At 45.5% G+C, this 22,527-nt stretch overlaps 1 protein-coding gene across 26 annotated transcripts in view; it reads right to left on the bottom strand.

Moving 5' to 3' along the window:
• LOC122390802 (broad-complex core protein-like) overlaps positions 1 to 21,160 on the bottom strand; it is a 90,157-nt gene extending 68,997 nt beyond the window's left edge. For 23 of the 26 annotated variants that reach the window (XR_006258221.1, XM_043384128.1, XM_043384119.1 and 20 more), the window contains exons 1-6: positions 20,842 to 20,971; positions 20,419 to 20,604; positions 19,441 to 19,617; positions 18,697 to 19,020; positions 18,011 to 18,215; positions 17,574 to 17,630 (exon numbers count right to left, since the gene is read on the bottom strand). Coding sequence is in view for 25 of the 26 variants with exons in the window: in XM_043384128.1 (XP_043240063.1) it covers positions 17,574 to 17,630; positions 18,011 to 18,215; positions 18,697 to 19,020; positions 19,441 to 19,617; positions 20,419 to 20,601 (946 nt within the window). In the remaining variant the exon portion in view is untranslated. Of the gene's footprint in view, positions 1 to 17,573; positions 17,631 to 18,010; positions 18,216 to 18,696; positions 19,021 to 19,440; positions 19,618 to 20,418; positions 20,605 to 20,841 lie in introns of all 26 variants that reach the window. The other 3 variants (XM_043384133.1, XM_043384120.1, XM_043384114.1) reach the window with 3 other exon arrangements.
• Positions 21,161 to 22,527: the final 1,367 nt, after the last annotated feature.

The raw sequence follows: 22,527 nt of genomic DNA, 5'->3' as shown, positions 1-22,527 counted from the left end.
TGATGAATAAAGAACAACAAATATGTGAATAGCACCAAAGAACAAAATATTTTGCATCCCAAAAACAGAGCGACCTTCCTTAAGATCTGTCATATCTTCGTTCACTTCATCCTAAAACGCGACGAAACGCAAGAACACGCCGAGTACCATACTTGGGCATTTCGTGTTCAACGAAAACCTCAATAATGAAGTAAGACCGACGCTTAAAGGTGACGCAAAAAAAACTTTCGACGGCGCTTTCCCGAGTGGCGTGCGACTTGCTTTCAACAAGTCCATTTATATATCAGAGGGCTTCAAAGTAACAATGATTCACAGCCCGGACACAAACATATTCAATTATTGAATCACAATGTTGAAGGTGAGCTATGGCTAGTTTGAGCATTATTATGAATATTATGATATTCAATGAAATAATAGTGAAATAAGTTCAAAAAGTATTATGATATATTTCGACTTGCGTCGTCTTCCTTATCCTTCCTATCCTGGGACCGCGGAAGGCGACGCAAGTCGAAATATATCATAATACTTTTCGGACTTATTTCACCATCATTTCATTGTATCATGAGCATAAGGTCATTTTCTCACATCATATTATTCAAAAGGTACCGTTTATCATACTTGGATCGAACAGGCAATAGGTATAACATCAACACGTAACTCCCAATGAAGCAGGTTATCCAATATCAATACAATATCAAGGCCACACTACAAAAACGACCCAATCATAATCCAAGAGTGGAATAGAAAAAAAAAATATCATCAATCAACCCAGAATAAAAATAGCACACAACTTAATGGCATCGTCTCTTTCCTTCTCCGTAACATCCAGCACGTGAAGGTCAAGAAGGCTGAATGCAGTAACCATTAACCCGCGCCCCGCTGGGGCGGGGGGAGGCAGAATCTCCTCCTCCCGTTTTTCGCCAGTAACTTCTAAACGCGTTACGCCAGCGACGTCAAACTTTCGGTACCTTATCATACATCAATTTGACACGTTTCCTGAAAATTTGAGCGAAATCCGTCGGAATTTTTTTTGAGAAATTGACGTTTTAGTGACGTCATGTTCGCCATTTTCGCCTAAAAAAAAGGCAAAATTTTGAAACGCCGCTAACATCTTCATTTTTAAAGGAATCAAGATGTAACAAAAAAGGTTATACGTGATTCTACTTTGTCTATGAAATGGCTATCTCGTTTTTTTTTTAATTTTGGGTTTTGACCCAATTTTTTTTAACTGACTTTTTTGGGAAAATAATTATAAATCCAAAATTTTGAGTGTATCGAAAAAATCGGAATATATGTCAGAGAAGTGGTCTATGTGCACCTACACAGGGCTGCGGAGTCGGAGTCGGAGTCGGAGTCGGAGTCGGTCGGAGTCGACAGCTGTGACCGGAGTCGGAGTCGGAGTCGGAGTCGATTTTAGAAACCCGAGCCGGAGTCGGAGTCGGAGTCACCGAAAATCTGTCGACTCCGCAGCCCTGCTAGGTCTGCGGAGTCGGAGTCGGGAGTTGGAGTCGGTCGGAGTCGACAATTCTGCCCGGAGTCGGAGTCGGAGTCGGAGCTGGTTTTTGAAAGCCGGAGTCGGAGTCGGAGTCGGAGTCGCCGAAAATCCATCGACTCCGCAGCCCTGCACCTACATACCAATTTTTAGAAGAATCGGTTAAATCGGTTAAAAAATGTGGGAGTTATTCAAAATTTTATGACGTCACGACACACAAAATTTTTTAAAAATGATTTTTTTGGAAGTTCTAGACCTCGTACGGAAACAAAAATAGCACCATTCGATTCGCCGTGAAAAAACTGCATCAGATAGACACCTTTTTAGGCCTTAACAACCAACTTCAAAATTTGACCTCACTTGACCTGACCTTGACCTGACCTCGACCTGAAATTCATCCAGAGGTGGTCCATATCACTTATTGAGTGTGCCTATTGAATTCAATGAGTAAAATGACCCATAAAACATGTGTCGCACATGCCTTTTCTATAATTTGTTTTGGTGACCTGACCTGACCTTGACCTTTGAATGACATTGTATGCAACGAATATTTTCTTGGTAGTCTAAGAACACGTTTTGGGCAATCAGTCTCAGTCCATTCTTCGGCAACTACGGTGCAAGGCCGATACTGTAGAAACTTGCATTTTGTACCCTTGACCTGACCTTGACCTGACCTGACCTCTGACCTACTTAAGCAAAACATTTTGGGCTCTTAGGATCCGCCTTGTTGAGAGCTTTCGATTGCCGTTTTCCCCCTCTTTCTACGACCATCGGTTCGGAAGTTAGACAAGGGGGGGCAGAATCTGCCCCCCCCCCCAGCAGGGCGCGTATGGCTGAATAGCCCAGCAGGGCGCGGGTTAATCCACATCCCGTAGGGGAGGGGCGAAACGGCCCCCCCCCCCTGTTCTTTTCCGTAGATATCTCCTTAACGGCTGCAGATATCGCCACCAAACTTTCAGGAACACTCCGGGCATCAAGTTGACATAATGCGACTTATAAATTTTCTAGAGGCTTTGATAGGTTGGCCACAAATGAGTAATGACGTCAGAATGACGTCATATTCTGCCATTTTCGACAAAAAAAAAGTTTCGCGAGAAGAGATGTGCGTACCACTTCGAAGACAAAGAAAAATGTTTTTGACAATTGACAGGGCTATAAATTTGGTATCTCGAATTCTTTAGATTTTTATTTTGACCCCAAAAATCAAGCGATTCTTTTATATAATAGCCAAAAAATCCCAGTTTTTTTCGTATTTCGAAAAAAAAAACGGAACACATATGATAGTACCAACTGTGTTCTATCCACATACTGAACTCAGAGCGATACTCTTTTTTTTTTGGCTAAGCTATAGCGTAAAACCTTTCAAAAATGATAACGTCAAATTTTCAAACTCAATTTTTGGCCATTCTAGACCACGTAGCGCAAAACAAAGACCACAGTTAGACTCCCCGTTACAAGCTGCATCGAATCGATACCTATTTTATGCAAAATATCAACTTTGAAATAAGTCCTAATTTGACCAGACCTTGGCTTGACCTTCACAAGAACATAACCGTAACTGACCCTGACCCCAAAGGTTGCTGACCCACATAAGCATTTGTCATGTAAAATGGACCACAAAACATGTATCACACGACATTTTCGTACTGTGACCCTCAGTGACCTGACCCCTGTGACCTAACCTGGTATCAATGACCTCAAATAGCAAAATATGTGTTTGACAAACAATTCTCCATCGATGATTTTTAAATAACCTACCAATTTACTCGATAACACATTTCTTGAAATGCCTGTAAACGGTGAAAATGCGACCTTTGACTTGTCCTGTGACGTCATCGATGGGACCGAGGTCAATGAAATTTTGTCACAAGGTAGTTCCGCGGTGGGGCTATCGAGCGCCGTTTGAATTTTGAAAACGGCCGGTAAATGTCCGAGATCTTAGGGGGGGCCGAAACGCCCCCCCCCCTCTTGGGGGGTAGGGTCCGCCCTATGGGGCTCGGGTTAAAAGTAAAACACCCGTATAGCATTTCCAGCATTGAAGAAAGGAAAGAGGACTTGTTATTGTTATCATTTATCCTTACAGAAGAAAGGAAAAACAGGGCAGCATCCACCCGTGTTAGTGCAATCGAAACATATTTCACCAATTGTACTTACCTTCTCGAGACGTGCGTGCATCAAAACTCTTGTCATAAAAAAAAATGGGAAAAAGTCATTGGATGGTTGGTATGTACCGCTAAGAAAGCATGAAATGAGTGATATAAACGAAAGCATAAAAAGATAGTCGTGATTTTTTTTTTTTTTTTTTTTTTTTTTTAACTTCTAGCCATTTATTTGATCATTTGACCACCATTAGCCACGCAAAACAAACGCACACAAACATTACATACAAAATTACAACATAATATGACACACATAGCTTAACAGCTTTACTAACAGACCTTTTAACAAAAAAACACAAAACACAAAACCAAACAAAGCAAAAAAGAAAAGAAAAAAAATAAGCAAACGAACCCAAATAAAAGTGACGACATACGTAAGCAGTTCGGATCAACTAATAACGGCATTCGTGACCCTCCACAGGGCATCATATCTATCCATTTTGTCATTTATTTGCGCCACATGCTTTTCCATAAGACTGTACTGTTGCAGCGTGCTGATAAAGGTCTGGAAGGTTACCGGTCGGTTACTAACTCTACAATTCCAAATATACTGTTTGGCTACCAAAATCAGTAGATTTAAGCGATCAACAAAGTGAGCTTCGCCTTCGACCCCGCATATTATCTGTTGTAGAGACAGCTCCTCTCTTACCCTGAATCTGTCCTTCAACTGACGCCAGAAACTCGCCACTACCTGACAATGCCAAAAAAGATGTCCAATAGATTCTTGATACATTGGACAGCTCCGACACTTGTTTGTTTCAATTAGGCCATACATATACAGACGCTTATTCGTGGGTAAGAAACGATGTAAACACTGATATTGCAACCATCTTAACTTTCGATCTTCACTAATTGCGTACACAAAGTTAAATGCTCTATCCCAATCATAAGTTGCTGGTAACCCCAGTTCTTCCTGCCACTTAATGCATGCAATCGGCTTCGCCTGATTTTCTCTGATAATTTTCAGATACGCCCATCTTACTACTTTCTTTGTTTCTAATAGTTCTTGCGTGACCTTATTTCTGACCCTTGTGATAGGCTCCTCTACGTTCAGCAGTTCACGCCAATTCTCGGGGATCGTCCTAATCAACGATTGACATGGTAATGGGTGTAAGTCGTACTTTAATGCCAACTCATTTGCAGACAACATTCGATGTCTATCGTAATCGTACAAATCGCTCACTTTGACCACTCCCTTAGCAATGTATACACTTCTCCTTATCCCCTGAATTTTCTCTATTCGTATATTTCTATTGAACCATATCACTTCATTAAGCACATCGCCAGCTGTTAGGGATTCTTTTGTAGCTACTTCTCGCCAGGCTAATACGGTTTCTCTCCAAAAACTATTACTCACGCGCCCCTGTACCTGTCTTAGGTCAGGGTTGCATTGGAATATACTGACATCGCCGTTAACCGTCAAAACTGGGCTTATAACCTTTTTCCAACTAGAAACATTATCTTTGTCGAGATATCGTTTGACCCATCCAATCTTCAGACTTTTTACTACCGTCAAAACATCTGGCACCTTTAGGCCTCCTTTTTTGTATTCCATTTTGAGAACTTCTTTCTTAACCCTAGCTCTTTTCTTGCTCCAAATGAACTGGAAAATAATATCATCTATACGTTTGATCATATCGGCTCTTGGTTGTGGGAGTACAGACATTACGTAAATTAATTGCGACAATGCGACAGATTTGACCAAATGGATCTTGCCATATGGCGTCAATCCTCTTTGCAGCCACGGGTTAAGACGTTGTTGCAATTTATCAATCTTATTTGTATAATTTTTCTGCAAGATATCCTCCTGGAGTTCGGTATCAATTAGCAAGCCTAAAATCTCGATCGGCTCCCTCGTCCATTTCAAGCTAATTTCTTCGCAAATGAAGTCTTTTGTCTGTGATTCATTGCCAATCCACGTGCAGTGGGTTTTATGTTTATTTAACTTCAATCCCGACACTGCTTCAAAACTATCGAAGGTCGCTATACACTGTCTGAGTGAGTTCGTTGTTCCGTCCAAAAATACCGTAAGATCATCAGCGTAAGCTGTAACCTTCACAGTGATGGAGCCCGACAGGTCCACCCCCTTGACCTCATCGTTATTTCGTAATGTGCGAATGAGGGGCTCTATACACAACAAAAACAGGTAACAACTCAGTGGGCAGCCTTGCCGTAGTCCCCTTTTAATCACATACGGCTCAGACAAAAAGCCGTTTACTTGGACTCTAGCCGTAGGGTAATGTTCAGGCAGATCGGTATACAGTATATCTATCCACTTTTGGAAATTTGGTCCAAACCCGTTCCTTCGAACTACCTCTTTGAGATAAGACCAGCTCACGCTATCGTACGCTTTTTGCATATCACATGCCAAGAGTAAAGCAGAAATCTTATTCTCTTTACACTGTTGTATAGTATCCAGAATTAATCTGACATTTTCACCAATGTATCTCCCTTGTATAAACCCAGTTTGGTCTTCATGAATCAAGTCCTTAATCACATTCCTCACCCTTAAAGCAATCGCTTTCGTTATTAATTTGTAAAGAACATTTAATAGACTGATCGGTCTTAGATTTTCAACGTGCCTCCTATCTTTACCTCTCTTCGGGATCAGTATAGTTATACTTTTTTTCATCTCTCCGGGCATTTTACCTGTATCTAAGATCTCGTTTACGGCTTGTGTAATCAAAACCCTGAATTCTGACCAGAACGTTTTAAAAAATTCAGCAGTATACCCGCATGGTCCCGGAGAGCTACCATTCTTCATTGAAAACAGTGCTTGCTCTAACTCACTCGAATCAAAACGACTTTCACACCCGTCCCGTTGTCTCTCTGACAGTGAGGCAGTGTCGTTCAAAAAATTGGTGTAGCCCTGCTCAACGTGCTCCGAATCATAAAGCTTTGCAAAAAATGTCCGGCATTCCTGCAATATTTCATTCCGGTCTACGGTGACTTCTCCTCTCTTTGTGCCATAATTTGACATGACCATAGCTTTACAAACGTTATGTGCAGCACTTCTCACAGGCAAACCATGAAAGTATTTCGTACCTCGCTCTGCGTGCATACGCCACCGAATTTTCGCGTTCCACATGTTTTTATCAGTCATTTTACTTACCAGACTTTCCAGCTGAGCTCTTTTCAGTTCTAACCTATCCTTATCATCCTCATCTAAAGTATCTAAATTGCTCATGTAGTTTATCTCTTCATCGAGCTGCTTAAACTCTTGCTCTCTCTGCTTTTTTTGGGTGGCTGCATACTTAATAATATCACCTCGTAAAACGCATAAAGTTGTCTCCAGTAACAAAGTTCTGGGAGTGCCTATCGTGTCATTGTCCGCAATTATCATCGGTACTCGTGCTTTAACCATATCTTGAAATTGTCTGTCTTTAATGAGATCTCTTTTACACTTCCAGTAAGATTTTCCTATCTCGCTTCCCGTAACCTGCATCTCCAACACAACCATTCTATGATCTGCCAAAAAACCGTCAACTATTCTCGCTTCCGTTTTACCATCCCCATACAACACTGATTCACTCACAAGGAAAAAATCTATCCGAGACCTGCTTCTACCATTTTGACGAATGTATGTGTAATCACGTTTAAATGGATTTTGCTCCCTCCATATGTCTATAACATTATATTCATTCATAATTTGCTCGACAGCTCTTTTGCAACGATCATTATTAGAAACATCCCTACCGGAGGTTTTTCTATCTAAGTTCCTGTCAAATCCAAAATTAAAGTCACCCCCTATTACTAATTCATCGATTTGATGTTCGTTCAGTTTTGCGTGCAAATTCTCATAAAACTTCGGATCATCGATGTTTGGTCCATATAGGGTCACTAAAGTCATAGATACACCTTGAGTCTCTATGTCTACTATGAGATACCTTCCGTTGGGATCTGCTTCTACAAGTTTCATCTGTATGGCTGCCCCCGGTCTCAGTAAAATGCACACACCCCTGCTCCTTATGTCGCCGTGTGCAAAATATCCATCTCCCCCCCATTCGTTTAACCACCTTGCAGAATCTCTCTCCTCTGAATGAGTTTCTTGTAGCATGTATATGTCTGCATTTTTCTTTTTGAGCCAGGTAAACATCTTTCGCCTTTTTGGTCCTCTTTCATGTGTCCTCAATCCATTCACATTTAACGATACTACTTTAAGCATTTTGAGTTTAATTTATTTTTCCCTTAACCTTCCAGACCTCCTATCGCCGCCCGTAAGTTGTCGTATTATCATATCGATGCCCTCCGAAGTCAGGCAAGGGCAATGATATAGCGCTATACCACCGTCGTTGCCGGCCTGAGAGCAATTCGTCAAACAAAAAGTCTCCCTGGTACTACGCGCACGTTGTGCCGTTATATCCGTAGGCCTTATGCGTGACATACATGATCCGATTGAAATAACACAAAACAAAAATGCAAACACTTTCACTAACCGCAGAAAAAATCCCGACATCGCGAGACCGTGCCCGTGGGCCGGTTACCCGAAAGGCCCAAACATCTTGTACCAGAACCCCCAATGTAGAAACACAAGTCGCGAGCTAACAGTGTAAGAAATCTCGTCGTAATCCACACCATCCTTATGTTTAACCCCCTCAAATATTACAAATCTTTTCAATATACCCAGTAATCAAAATCCCACCTCAAGGCTGGAGTACCCAGCTTCCATTCACTCAGTCCGCCACAGTTCTGCCCGAGGTCGTCCCACCCGGCCGGCCCGGGGCAGCGGCATCCGTCTCGCCCGACGCACTAGCCGGCCGATCTGCGCCGCCGCCCCGAGGAGCGGCCCCCGTCGAAGTCGATCCACCAGCGCCGGCCAGGTCCGCCCGAGCCGCCACCCGCGCGGCCGCATCCACGCCGCCCCACCCGGGCGCCGATACACTGCCACCTGTCTTACTTTTCCCCGCCGGTGGGCGCTCCCCTGCGGTCGGGTTACACGCGGTTGAGGTGTCATTGTCCGCACCCGGCCCAGCAGAGTCGATCGCCTCAGCTGGAGATCCATTAGGGGTCGAGTCTTCAGAGGTGACGTCATCAGCCCGCCTCCCGGACCCGCCGTCACCCCCACCGTCTCCTCCCGAGTCAGCAGCAGCTGTACCGGCACCGAGAGAGATGACGTCATCGGTCCGCGGCGATCCGAGGGGCCCGGACAACCAAGCTGTCAGCCCGACACCAGACGACCCCGCCCGGGGCTCCACAGGTCGGACATGGCCATGGGGCGCGCCACCAGCCGCCGGCAGGGGCGAGTCCAGCACCTCGGCGTCCGGCGGCACTGGCCGGCGCTGCTCCCACTCTGTCCCCGCCGGTCGCGCCTGGCCCGCCCGAGGAGTCTGTCCCGGCGGCCTCTCTTGTCCGCTGCTCCCCACCTCTGTCCGCCGGCCGTCCCGGGCGCGCCCCTGGCCCCGCCCCTGCGTGCCCGCAGCAGGATCGCCGGACTGCGCGTCCCGAACGAGGTCCGCCACCGCCTCCAATGATGAAGCCCTGCGTGGAAAATCCTGGAACGACAGCTTGTAAAATACTTTTCCGCCCTGAGTGTGAACGGAAAATATCTTGCCGTCCCTCCTAGCTCGCAGGAGGGCTTGGAATATCTCCTGGCGCCTTTCGGTCAGCGATTCTTGCACATATAAATCCTTTCCCCTCAGCCTGCTTTTGAGTTTCCACACCTGTTCCTTGTCGGATCCTGGCCCTGTGCGGTTAAATTTCACAACAATTTTACCGCTTTGAATCCGATGTGCACGATTGATTTGCTCGTCATTTAAACGGTAGCCCATATGATGCTCCAGGAGCTTACGCACAATCAGAGCACAATTTTCGTCCGACCGGCTTTTGGGGATAGCTTTCCCACTGAAAACAAGCAGGTCTAGCCTAGAGTGCTGCTCTGCGTTATCGCAGCGGTCCTCTAGACGCCTCAGGTGCTCAGAAATTGACTCCATCCCCGCAACCGCTCTCCTGGCCTCAGACTCTGCTGCGCCGGCCTTGGCGCTTGCTGCTGCCACCGAATCCAATGCGAACTCTACGGCATGCTCAACAGCAGCGAGTCTTGCTTCTGACCATCCTTTAAATTCTTCCCTCAAGCTACTCAGCTCTGATTTAATATACTCTTTCAGGCCACCGATTTCTTCACTAAGCCCACTCACCTGCTTATCGGCTGGGCTTCCTGGACTCGACATCTTCTTTCGCTTTGTCATCCCGACACCAAAATCAACTTGTCCACCAACAACGCCAAACTGATCAGTGCTCAACTGCTCACACTCGCCTTTTCATCACAGATGGCCCCGGTCACCGGCCACACGAGCTACCCCTCAGCCACGCATTCCTCCCCTCGCGCCGGCTGCGGGTCAAGGTCGACCGCTCGGGACGGCGGTCAGCGCCCAACTGAAGATAGTCGTGATTAATGAAACTGCCTGGCCGTCAATTAAAGAGATGTTAAAATCTGAGAACAGTTATGAACCACTAAAACCCAATAGGAATGTATTAGCAGTTACTGACATTTACCGGGGGGTAACATGAATGCATTAAAAGTCACTGACATTTACCGGGGCTACATGAGCAACCAAGCGTGGATTCGGCATCCGGAAAATCAGGGGTAATTTTCCGGGATCACCGGGATCATTCGGTGTTTTAAGCTGACACCGTGTACCTATAACGGACATGTCAACGAGTAAAAGAGCTATTAGTGAAGCAAAAGCAATATAAAAATGTGACTAACTGCATCCATGGGCCCTGCAATACCAAATAATTACCGGTGATCCCGGAAAATTATCCCTAATTTTCTGGAAGCCGAACGCACGCTAAATGCGTATCAGGAACGGGATTTCCTATTTGCTCAGCATTGCGATCCATTTGTAGTACGCATTTACCCTGTTCATGCACCCCCGGGACTTTTCGGAAGCATTCTAAAGGTATCATTTCAATGGGGGTTTAGGGCACCTGGACAACGGTGATCGTCGACTGGTATCATTGCAATAACTCAAACATTGGTCAAATATCACTTTTATTTTAATACCTAATACCTGTATCCAAAGTCACTTCACTTATTAATAGTTCTTCAAGTTCAAGTGACATATATTAGCTTTAGGCAAATAATAACATCGAGTAAAGCATACATACCGGAAAATGAAATGCAGTCCGAATCTGTTATGTTCCACACGATTTCTCCAATACACTACAAACAATCACATTCAATTCAACAGCGTTCACTTCGCAAAAAAAGCAAATTACGAAAGTGACAACATCCATTCATCCCAATTCTTAGATGACAAGACAAGCACTACATCGGAGGTACACAAAACAAAAATCAAACCGATACGAGAAACTAAACTTACTTTAGGATGAAGGATCTCGCAGGTCACCGGCGTTCACCAAATCCATTTGCGAAAAGTACACCCGATGGACACCCGATCCATTTGCAAAAAGTTCAAATCCACACCATAAGCTACAATAAATAACCTCAACAAGATAATTAGTCATTTACAAGTCATTTACGGATGAAATGCCTTCCAATCTACCACACAGAAAAAAAGAGAAGTTACTCACCTTGGTAAGAAAAACGACCCAAGGTCGTTTAACCAAACCAAACATACGCGACAAAGCGTGAAAGAAAGTGAAAAAGTGAGCGAAAAACGAAGAATCGTCACTTGGGGAAAACGTAACGGTGAAAATAATAAAAAGTGCATAAACTACCTACTACATACCTGTGGTTTCATCCTTACCTGAATGATACCGTCGGTTAATTTGCGGAATAAAACGAAGCGCGTGACATAATTGACATTATTGATACACCAAGTTGATAATAAGCCAACACCAAAAGATATTGTGAGCTTACTACGGGGGGTTATGCACGGAAGCAATGAGTGAATAAAACAGATGCCTAGACAAAGAGCCTTTTTTCTAAGTGGCAGAATAGGCGCTAAATGAATTCATTCAACTGATAAAGCATATTAAGTAAATAAATGCACTAGCAAAGTATACCATAGTCCTAATCAGTAAACAAAGAAGGCTAGATTCAAATTACCGGGCGGCACAAATATTGATGTTCCTACAAAAAACGTTGCATTACAACTCAGCAAGGTTACCAAACGCAGCCTTATCGAAATACCCAAGAGTAAATGTCTTCAAAACACACAGACAAAGCCAAAACATCGCGCGACAAGAAAAATAGGCTGCGTTCGTCGCCACCCTGACAACGAAAATTATTTACCGTCCGGCCTCAGAATGCCCTTCGCAGCATAGACGGATCGCCCATACCACGGTCGCCATTTAGAGGCCGAACGCAAGGAATCTTCGCCACCCAGGTTCGGCGAACGCAGCCTATGATAATACGAAGGAACTCAACCCACCTTTGTGTGTAGCGAGAAGAATCCATTTGAAGAACTTGAAGACGTTTGCAGATGTAATCAGCACTCAGGTAACACTTGTCCTCACCCGAGCAGCACACAACACGGACAAATCGAAAACAGCCGAGACTGTATCTCCAAAAAACGCAACGGCGAATGTCGAAGAAAATATCGCGAGCGTCGAATAACGAACAAATAAGTAATAATTCACTTCACTGAAGGAAGTCAGGGTAGGAAGGGGGGGGGGAAATACAGGAGGATAAGGAACCTTAAACTGAGCATAACTATATGAGGTCCACACAACTTTTACCAGTACAAGTTTATCAATAATAATAATAATAATAATAATAATACTAATAATAATAATAAGAAAAATAATAAAAATAATAATAATAACATTCTGAAACTACCAAATGTCACTAAAACTACGATACCTCTTATAGGATTATATTATAAGAAACCATAACTTTTGTATCAATGACCAAAGAGTCACATGATAAAAGTGTATCAGCACAAATACTGCTCAAATTTGAAATGTCACATTCCATGAAATAGTTATCCATATAATTGATTTAAACCTTAAATTAATTAAATAAGTCTATCAATCGAAGAATATTTTGAAATTAAAATACAGCATGCAGTAGTTAGCCTACGTAAAAATCCCCGCAATGAAAGCACTATAGCCACAAAAACTAAACAAATAGAAAATTAAGACCTCAACCTAATGGGATTGGGAATCGAGGGAGCTTTCATAAATAAACGTGTGTTTATGCGTGAAAATTCAAAATACAAACATACACATTACACAACACATGACATAGCGTGCATAGTCATACTGCGCGGAGAGGGTGTAAATTATCGCATCTACACCGTCTCTGCGCAGAACACAACAACGTAACCATGGAAACAGTGGAGGTGACATTTCACGGGCGAGTCCATTCTGACAAGAGTGGCGGGGGAGGTCGGGCTCTATTCCGGAGAAACAAAGTACCAAGTGAAATAAACGCGAAGGATTACCTCATAAGCATTGGTACAAAAATAAGTCAGGGTCTATCTGCCTTTTAACGAATTGTTAAATAGAACGAACTTAACATTAGCTTACAAATGAAGCGCATTATTATGAAATGTTAGTGCAAAGTACTTGCACTTGAAAAAGACCGAAGCAAGTTCGAGAAAGTATGGAACTTCCAAATTCAAGCAACTGTAAATGTTTCAATTGTTGCTGAATTGTCTATGACCAAATTCAAAACAGCTTGAAATCATGCTGATTGCTGTAGGTATAACGGATGACCCTTTCGAACTGAATTTGGACGAAAGTAAAACTGACATGTTGATCAAGAAACTAAATTTGCTCAAAATTTGCATGAATTTCGGGTAACCGAACAGAAAATGCATCTTCGATGCAAAAAAAAAGATTGGTAACGATAATCTGAAGAGTATGGCACCAAATATGGCATGGGTGGGACATTTTTCGGTGATATTTCTGATAACCAATTATGTTGTGAAATATTTGCCAATCAGGAAATTCATTCTAGCTTTGCTAGACTCAAGTTAAACCAGTCGTCAGTTTCAGAGAGCCCGACCCTCCATAACTTCATTACATGGGGAGAAAAGCAAGTGCGTAATCTATTTGGAAACTGATGTACGCTTTACCAATTACTTTACAATTACACGCTGGGACGACGCTAACTCAAGACAGCTTTAACCCGCGCCGGGCAGGGGGGTGTTTGAACACCCCCCTTGCGGTTTTTCGCAGATATCTCAAAAACGGCGGCGCGGAGCGACGCCGTTTTTGGCACACCTGTTCGTGCATCTTTTCCGCACATGTTGTGAAAATTTCAGACCCAGGTCTCCTTAGGTCAGGTCACCAGGTCACGCCAAGTGACCTCACCTCAGAAAAAAATAAGAATACTCGCCATAGCTACACCGACTGAACGATTGCCTTGAAACTTTCAGCGATTGATTAGAGCAACACTATCTATAAAATGTATATCTCGGAATTTTGATATCGGTGACCTAAGGTCAGGTCAATTTTGCGGCCTCTCCATTATAAGTCAATGGGAGAAAATTGAAAAGCGTCTGTTTTGCACGAACGCTATTCTAGACACTCTCAAACATCGAGATGTAGGTAAAATAGACACACTGAACCAGAAAATGGCAACTGTGACCTCTCGTTATGTCCCCGAGGTCATCTCAGGTCACGAACAGAATCTAACAGTTTTTCGATGATAACTTCTGATAGAGGCGTGCTAGTGCGCTGAAAACGCCTTAGATGTGTTCGGCTCGACGTTGCGGATCGACTGATATGCAACATGACCTTTTCCGGTCAGGTCATGACCTTGACCTGAGGTCAAATTTTCAAGTTGACCTTTCAAGGTCAAATTATAGTTCATTCGACGCGTCTCGACGAGAGGAATACGATGCTGGCAAAATTAATTTCATAGCTCTTTTGAGTCAAAAGTTATTGCCGAAAAAAACGTTTTTCGTAAAAACGGCTATTTTTGGAGTTTTTGCCCTCTGGAGGCTAAACCGTTGACCTGAGGTCAAATCTGAGAACATTACTCAGAAAGGTCTGTAAAAGGGCTATCGAATGCGCTTTTTTGCGGCGCTGTAGCTCTATCGGTTCCCGAGATAGCCGTTGGCAGTTTCCAAAATGTTGAAATAGTCAACATTTTACCTTTGGTGACCTCTGGTGACCTGACCTTTGACCTGACCCAAAAAATGACCGAAGTGTTTTCGTTCTTATTTTTGACGTTCTTTCGATTGCCGCTTACCGCGTGTCGCTACGTGGCCCAGGAGCCGAGTTAGAAGGGGGGGGGGTGTTCAGACACCCCCGGGAGCACCGGCCCGGCGCGGGTTAAAATAAAAATCAAGTTTAAAAGAAAAATTTAATGAACTGATCACGACACCACGATAAATTTCTGATATGGTTCAAGGGCATTTAGCACTTAAAGCTTTTATCAGAAGAATTTACTAAGTTATTAAATAAACATGATTTTGATTATTTTAGAACGGCGTCCCAGCCGGGGCTAGTCCGGCAAACGTGAGCAAACGCAAAATATGAACCGCTAAGGCCGCCGTCCACTGTGCGGAACGCGTGCGGTCCGTACGGAATTTAACACAGAACCCTATGGGCGCATCCGGTCCGTACGGAAATCGTGTGCGCTCCGTCCGGATCGCATCCGAACGGCAATCAGCTGTTGATTTTCCGTCAGCTCTCCGCATGCGTTTCGGATGCGGTTGCTACGGAGACGGAAGAGTGATGTCCGACGCGTTGAACTTTTCTGCGGAAAACGCATCCGGAACGTCCGGAACAGACGTGGTTTGGGGCCGTATCGGAGGCAAACGTTGTGAATTGTACGAAGAATTGGAACTCGATCATCATGAAGTAAGTAAAAATTATTTCCTTAGAATGGCAAGAGTATTCGCTGCTGGTTACTTGCAATATTTTATTTGGTAATAAGTGATAGGAAACATTTATTAGCTCTCCGCATCCGGACCGCATCCGGACCGCATCCGGACCGGATGCGGCCAGCGTGTGGCGACATTCCGGACGGACTCCGGACGGAATTCCGTCGCAGTGGACGGCGGCCTTAACAGTTACCAATTCACGTGCCCACAAACATAATTCCCTACAAACAATTTCCTCATATGTCCAGTCCGACAAGCTACTTTGGATGGATCTGCAATAATCAAAACACGTGCAAATTATTCAGGGCACTTCATTTTATCTTATTCAACTTCATCACCACTTTATCTCACGTTTGCCAGACTATAATAAGAGGGGGTAGTATCAAATCGCCTCGTGTTTTATGTCACCTCCACTGTTCAGCCCGGACACGGCAGAGGGGGGTCACACCGTAACCGGAAACGCCTGGCGCTCAAAGAGGTCCTACACTACCATCCCAGGGGAGTTAATGGTACCCTCCGGCGAGGCTAACATACAGAATGGCGGCGTAGTTAATGTGGAGGCTATCTTGAGCTAGCTGGCTAAAGTGGGATGGTATGACTCGACCCTCGCAACAAAATGATAAGATAAATTTTGAGCAAGATGATGCATTGAAAAGGTGTCTCAATCATCAATGTTATTAAAAAGGGTCTGGAAAGTTATTATTCCCCGGCCCCAATACTCAAAAACTGATATCAGTCTACTGAGCTATCCTCAGTGTTATGGTGTATGGGTCCATCTACCAATTTATTTGTAAGTTGACACTCCGCACGACTTCATAGTCGATAATATAAACGAATAACCCGTTTTTGTTGCAACACCTGAATTCAAAACGTTACGTTGAAGCCCATCCAACAAAGACGCTTTCTTACGGGTTTGACTTTTTCCACCCCCTCACCTGCTCTTCAGCCCCTCTCTCTCCGCTATCTGACCCTACCATCCCTTGCTCGCAATGCTCCCATACTCTGCCAAAGGCCTCGACCTGCCGCAGTCCCAATATGCTCCTATCTCCTCGGGGACTGTCACCTCGCCACGCGTCCCTCCAGCGCCTATCCACGCCTATCCGTCCTCTTCTTCATGGCCTCCCACTCACGGGCCCCCTCTCTCATCGCATCTACATTCCCTTCCCTCTCCCTCTCTAACTCAAACTCTTCCAGCTCCCTTCACCTACAACCCTCTCCCATCCCATCCACTTCCGCGTCCTCGCGTTATATCACCATCCTTCCAACCCTCCTACTAGTCAATCAGTTACCGTCATTATCTCTCCAAAATATTTCCCTCCTATATTTTTCTTCCTATCATTTCCCGCCATTTTCCACTCTCCTAACGCCTATCAGTCACTCCCGTCATATCACATCCCTTTCAATCTTATCTAACCCTCCTCGTCCCTATTCTACCCACTCTATCTCTTCTACCGCTCTATCTCATCTCTCCCATAACTCCCCACTTTATCCCCTGCTTTATCTCTACTCCCTACCTACACTCCTTCCTGCCTCCTCTCCTCCCTCTCTGCAGTCAGGCTCCGGTCCATCAATGTATGAACCACCGCGTCTGTTACCCTCTATCCGGCTACCCTACAATACCCCCTTCCCCTACTCTCCTCTCATACCCCCTACACCATCCCCACTACTCCCGTCCTCTTCCTATCCTCTCTCTGCTCTCTCCTGACGCCAGGCACCGGTCCATCCATGTGTGACCTTCACGTCTATCATCCTCTACTCTGCCCTACACTACCCTTCCCCTACTCCCCCCTCACACCCAACATTCCCACTACTCCAATCCTCTCCTATCCTCTCTGCCGCCAGGCACCGGTCCATCCATGTGCTTTCCTACCCCAAACTACCCCCTTCCTACCCTCCTTCTACTCTCCTCTCATACCCTCTCTACCATACCCCTTTACTCCCCTCCTCTCTGCTCTCTATGGCGCCAGGCTCCTGTCCATCCATGTGTGACCCACCGCGTCTGTTACCCTCTTATCCTACCCTACACTACCCCCTTTCTACCCTACCCTACTCCCCTCTCTACCATGCCCCATTACTCCCTCCTCTCTGCTCTCTATGGCGCCAGGCTCCGGTCCTTCCATGTGTGACCCTCCCCGCCAGCCGTGTCCGAGCACGATATAATAGTAAAGTAGAACGCACCTTGTGACCCATCCTCTCCAGCGCGCTGTGAGGTGCCCGGGGTGTACGGTCCGCCGGCTGTGGGAGAGAGGGGGTAGGGTTAGAGGGTTAGAGAGAGAGAGAGAGAGAGAGAGAGAGAGAGAGAGAGAGAGAGAGAGAGAGAGAGAGAGAGAGAGAGAGAGAGAGAGAGCACAGGAGACTGGTTGGGGAGCAACAGCGCAATACAAGCCACAAGGGATGAATAAATATGATAATCATAATACAGGATAAGCCAGTAGGAGCACTGAGGAAAACTGGTCACGTGGCGGAGAGATGACACGCGAGCAACATATATCAAACGCGAAATCGCACCGCATTCATCCAACCACAAGAACACAAACGAAATATACGCTCGACTCCCGCTAACCAGTTCTCAATCTCACCAGCCAATTCTCACACACATTCCACTAAAATCTCACCTGCTCCTCCCATGGCGCCCTCGCCGCTGCCTCCAGCTCCGAACATGTGTCCATCCGCACTCAGTGACTGATCGGAGCCCGGGTCGTAGCCTTCGTACTGAGCTACATTGCCGAGTGCGGCCTCCAGTTCGTCACCGGCTCCAGTCGTGTCTTCATCGTCGTCTAGCGTGAGATCGACGTCAAACTTTTCCACCTTGACCGCGCCCTGTGGGTGGGGAAAGGGGAGGGGGTGAGATTGGTGGAGGTTGATGGCACAAGGTGTTAAGTTACAGTGACTGAGATTCTGGATAACGCGGGCTCGACCAATTGTTATTTCTTTGTTTGTTGGGAGTTCAGGGCGCGCTGACTACAAGAGTCATTCTGCGCCCATAAATGGGCTCGATTAATTCGAAATGCTCGATATCTGGACTAAGATTCTGGAAAAACAGCACTAAATTGGGCGCATGGTGGGGCAGGTATGCCAATTATAGAACGTCACGGTTCTGCATCAAATAACACTGAACACTACAATTCATGCGAAGTAAAAAAAAAACAAAGGATAATGAAAATGCAGTTATTTTCTGGCACATTTTAAACCCATCATCATTCAAGTTTCACAATTCACTATCATTCATATGAAATCGGGCAGAATACAACAGCTCATAAACAACAGTTCATGTATAAATCACCTCCATCCCTTCACTCACCTCAAACATGCCCGCCGGCTGATCCCTAGCCGCCTCATCCTCCGGCGGGGGCTGTACCCCAACCTGACCTCCCGCCGGAGTCCCCACCGCTGCCGCAGGGCCCGGCTGAGGCGGCTGCGGCTGCGGCTGGGGCGTCGGCGGCTTCCTCTCAATAGGCGGCGGCGGAGGCAGGTCGGATCGGCGCCGTTTGAGACGAGGCTCGGACGGCGATGCAGTGTCGGTGGCACGGCGAAGGGCGGCGGGGCTCTGGGGTTGCTGCTGACTCCAGGCGCGGGCTGGTTCCGGTGGTGGGGGTGGGGGAGGGGCAGGCGATGGCGGTGGGTCCTGTGAAGGGAGAGAAAGGGGGTCACATGTAGTACTTCAATGTGGTCAACTTGGCACATCCTAGTGCTATAAAATGAGAGACAAGTGTATATTTTCACCATTTTAGGTGTTCAATTTTATGCATTCATCATTCATCAGCCAGGAAAAATATATTACCCAAACAACATTTTTTATGAGAGAACCAAGTTACTTAACCCTTACCATCTCATATGAACGCACAGTGTACTAGTCACGTCATATCAATGGGAATAAGATTTGCCACTGCATAGTGCTTAATGAGGACTACAATGTTTGACAAAGGCTAGTGCTAAGATCATGATGCTTGTATCAAATAATCCATGTCCCCTTCATTCCTTCCATCATCATCACCATCATAATCATCAACAAGATCATCACCAACATCACCATCATCTTCCTCACCTTGTCATCACCACCGCTGAGTCCCTGAACCTGCAGCATCTCTGCTGTCTTGATGAAGCTGGCCAGCTGGCTCTGTGACACGTTCACCTTCCCCTTGTACATAAACTCCACTATTGCAGTGAGATCGGCAGCTGAGGTGTCTTTGAGAAAGATGACCAGTTGTTGGCATGACAGATCCTGGAGGAGAGATGGAGGGAGAAATATTTTAGTTGTTTGTTGTTTGCTGTGTGTGTGTGTGGGGTGGGGGGGGGGGGTGAGGGCCCATTGTTGGGCCCAATTACAATCTTGAATTGATTTTGATTGGGGGTGGGGGGTTGGAAGGGGGTGATGACTTGATGAGACTGTTCACACTTCACAGTGTAGATAAATTGACATGCCAGCTAGGAGATACCATTGCTTTTTATTGTCGGTAGTTTGTGAGAAAAGTTGCAATGAAGCTTAATATTTCATGTACTCTGGAATCTCTAAAATATGGTTGCATTGATTTTGTTCTAAGATTTTAATTGTTGGGCCCAATTACAATATTGAATTGATTTTGATTACATTGAAAATGACATTTAACAATATAGGTACTGCAAAACTGGTTCAATCAGTAGAGCTGTATTAATCTTTTTTTGGCTACTGGGGTTGAAAAAGGACATTGCACATCACAATCTTTAGAAAAAAGGAATCATCTTCATCAGCAATTGACAAAGCTCATTTCAGTGCAACAATAAATAAATTGGATGAATAAATGGCACATTCAAATTGACCCTATCACCACACATCTTCTACCAGGATTTATATCAAGAGAAAATGTTGTCACGCCAACCTAGCAAAAAATATGACTATGTATGAATTTAATAAAAATAAATCAATTTGAATAGAAATAAAATAAAGTAAGGAGTAAGAATTCAAATAAATAATTGAAATGAAGATTTAATAAACACAATATAAATTAAAACCACTAGCAGACACCATGATGCAGCACCAACTCACCTTGAACAGCTCCCTGAAGTAAGGGCTGCAGGCCGAGAGCATCATCCTGTGGGCTCGCACCCGCTGTCCCTCGCAGCAGAGCGTGACATCCACCAGTTCCGAGTCCGCCCTCAGGTGATCAAACACGGAGGTGACGCTGCCTTGGAAGCCATCCCACTTCAAGCAGAACTTCTGTGAATCCATTGTCTGAAAGGAAACACATAAGGGTTGATTGCTGATGCACAATAAATGTTTAATTATTGGTAAGAACTTCAAATTTTGAAAAATTAAAAAAAAACGTTAACGGTTAGCGCCAGATTCGTCGCCGTTTTCGAAACAATCGACGAAGAATACAAAATGAAGAGGCATGATACCTACGAGTGTACAAATGTTACAAAGAAATAAGCAATGGTAATTTTCTGCAAAAAGTAACACGTAACTCACCCAAATTACAAATGCCGACAGCAAAAATTCAAATTCGGTGACAAACAATGGAACCACGCCGCGACGCCGTCATCAAGGTTTAGGAATTGGAAATCAACTTGGACATGAACATTAGTCGAAAATATATAAAAGGTAATATGACGTCACATAAAGTAATGAAGGTGTTCAAGGATAACAATGGCGTTTAAAACGGGCCATGAGCTCTTTTAATGGTCTACGTTTAAATTTATTTAGAAATTCGAGCCCTCACCAAAGGGTCCATTGGAATTAGTTAGTCAGAAGCCACGTTTACCCCAACTATTTTCTACTAGCGGTCGTTGGTAGGATAGCCGACAGGTGGCGCCCCTATCGCCAGTTCCGCGCCCTTTCCCCGTTTCCGCTTCATGTTGAGGAAAGCAAACAAAGGGCGCCTGCGGCTATGCGTGGCCTTGGCTATGCGTAACTTTCCCATGCCGGCGGCGCGGAAAGACTTATGAGGGACCATCGATGCCCGAGATATGTAGGGGGAGGGGTGCGGTGCGCGCGGTGGGGCTCCGTCCCGACAGACGGGCCGCTTTCCCACCCATGAAACGGCTACGGCCCGTGGAGGGTCGGACCCGGCTCGTATTGCGTAGAGTCTGAGCGCGATAGCGGAAGGAGACGGGGAGGGGAGAAGTGAATGGCTGCATGGCATCAAGCAATCACACACATGTAGTCCGTTGAGCACGCGGTCACCAAGCCTCAGGGGCGGCGTCAGGCGTTCGCAGAGGGTCGGTCAGATACCGCCCAAGCCATTCAAGCGCAAAGGCGGTGTCAGGCAAGCCGCAGAGTGGGGTGACGGACCACTCATTGGTCTTGTAGCGATACCAGGGTTCGGTCGCCGCCGCTGCTGTGTCGTCGATGTCAGAGGCTGTATCGTTGTAACCTATGTCCACCAGTAAGCGCCTCGGGCGCGGCCAGTGACCTTGACCGGTCGACTGGGTCAGGCGTCAGGTGGCCGGGGGGGGGGGGGAGGGGAGTGGGAGGAGTCCGGAGGACGGAGGATTGTCACGTTGGAGTGTGAATGCAGAGAGCGGGCAAGACGGAGACGGAACTGAAACAGACAGGCAGACTGACAGAGACAGATAGAGTACGGACAGACGGAGACACAGAGGCAGAGACAGAGACAGACGGGCGAATGAATGGACTGTGATAATAACTGGGCACATATCGTTCGATCGTAGCTTATGCGTCGAGTTCTTTCTTCTAACTACAAACAGCTTCCAACTGTGACCCCGAGGTCAGAGCTCTCAATAAAACTTATTTCTTTATTCATCCCAAGTACATGTCGGTATTCCAAAAATCGCGCCGCTCGGCTGCAGTGGTGAATACAATTACAGACGTCTGCAGACGGTCCAAGGGGTCGGGCCGAATGGACACTATGACGTGACGTCACTGTTTGCATTTGACGTCATCGTAGCTACATGACGTTAGTGTTACCATGGCCCTGTTTCACCGGTGATAGCAGCACGCTGCTATCACGTTTCGCGAGCTGACGTCATGTCATGACGCCATACTGTTGACGTGATGGGCAGTTCTGGCGCACGATTGCCGCGACCTTGGCCGCGGCATTAAGTGACGTATGAGCCTCTAAAAGTAAGAGTTTACGTAGTCATGATAGTATATTTATTTTTAATATATATATTTTTTAATATAATGTATTTAAAA

This window comes from Amphibalanus amphitrite, unplaced genomic scaffold (assembly GCF_019059575.1).
Source record: "Amphibalanus amphitrite isolate SeventyFive unplaced genomic scaffold, NRLGWU_Aamphi_draft 000409F_arrow, whole genome shotgun sequence".
NCBI classification, from domain to species: domain Eukaryota; kingdom Metazoa; phylum Arthropoda; class Thecostraca; order Balanomorpha; family Balanidae; genus Amphibalanus; species Amphibalanus amphitrite.
This window is presented reverse-complemented; position numbering and strand designations above follow the sequence as displayed.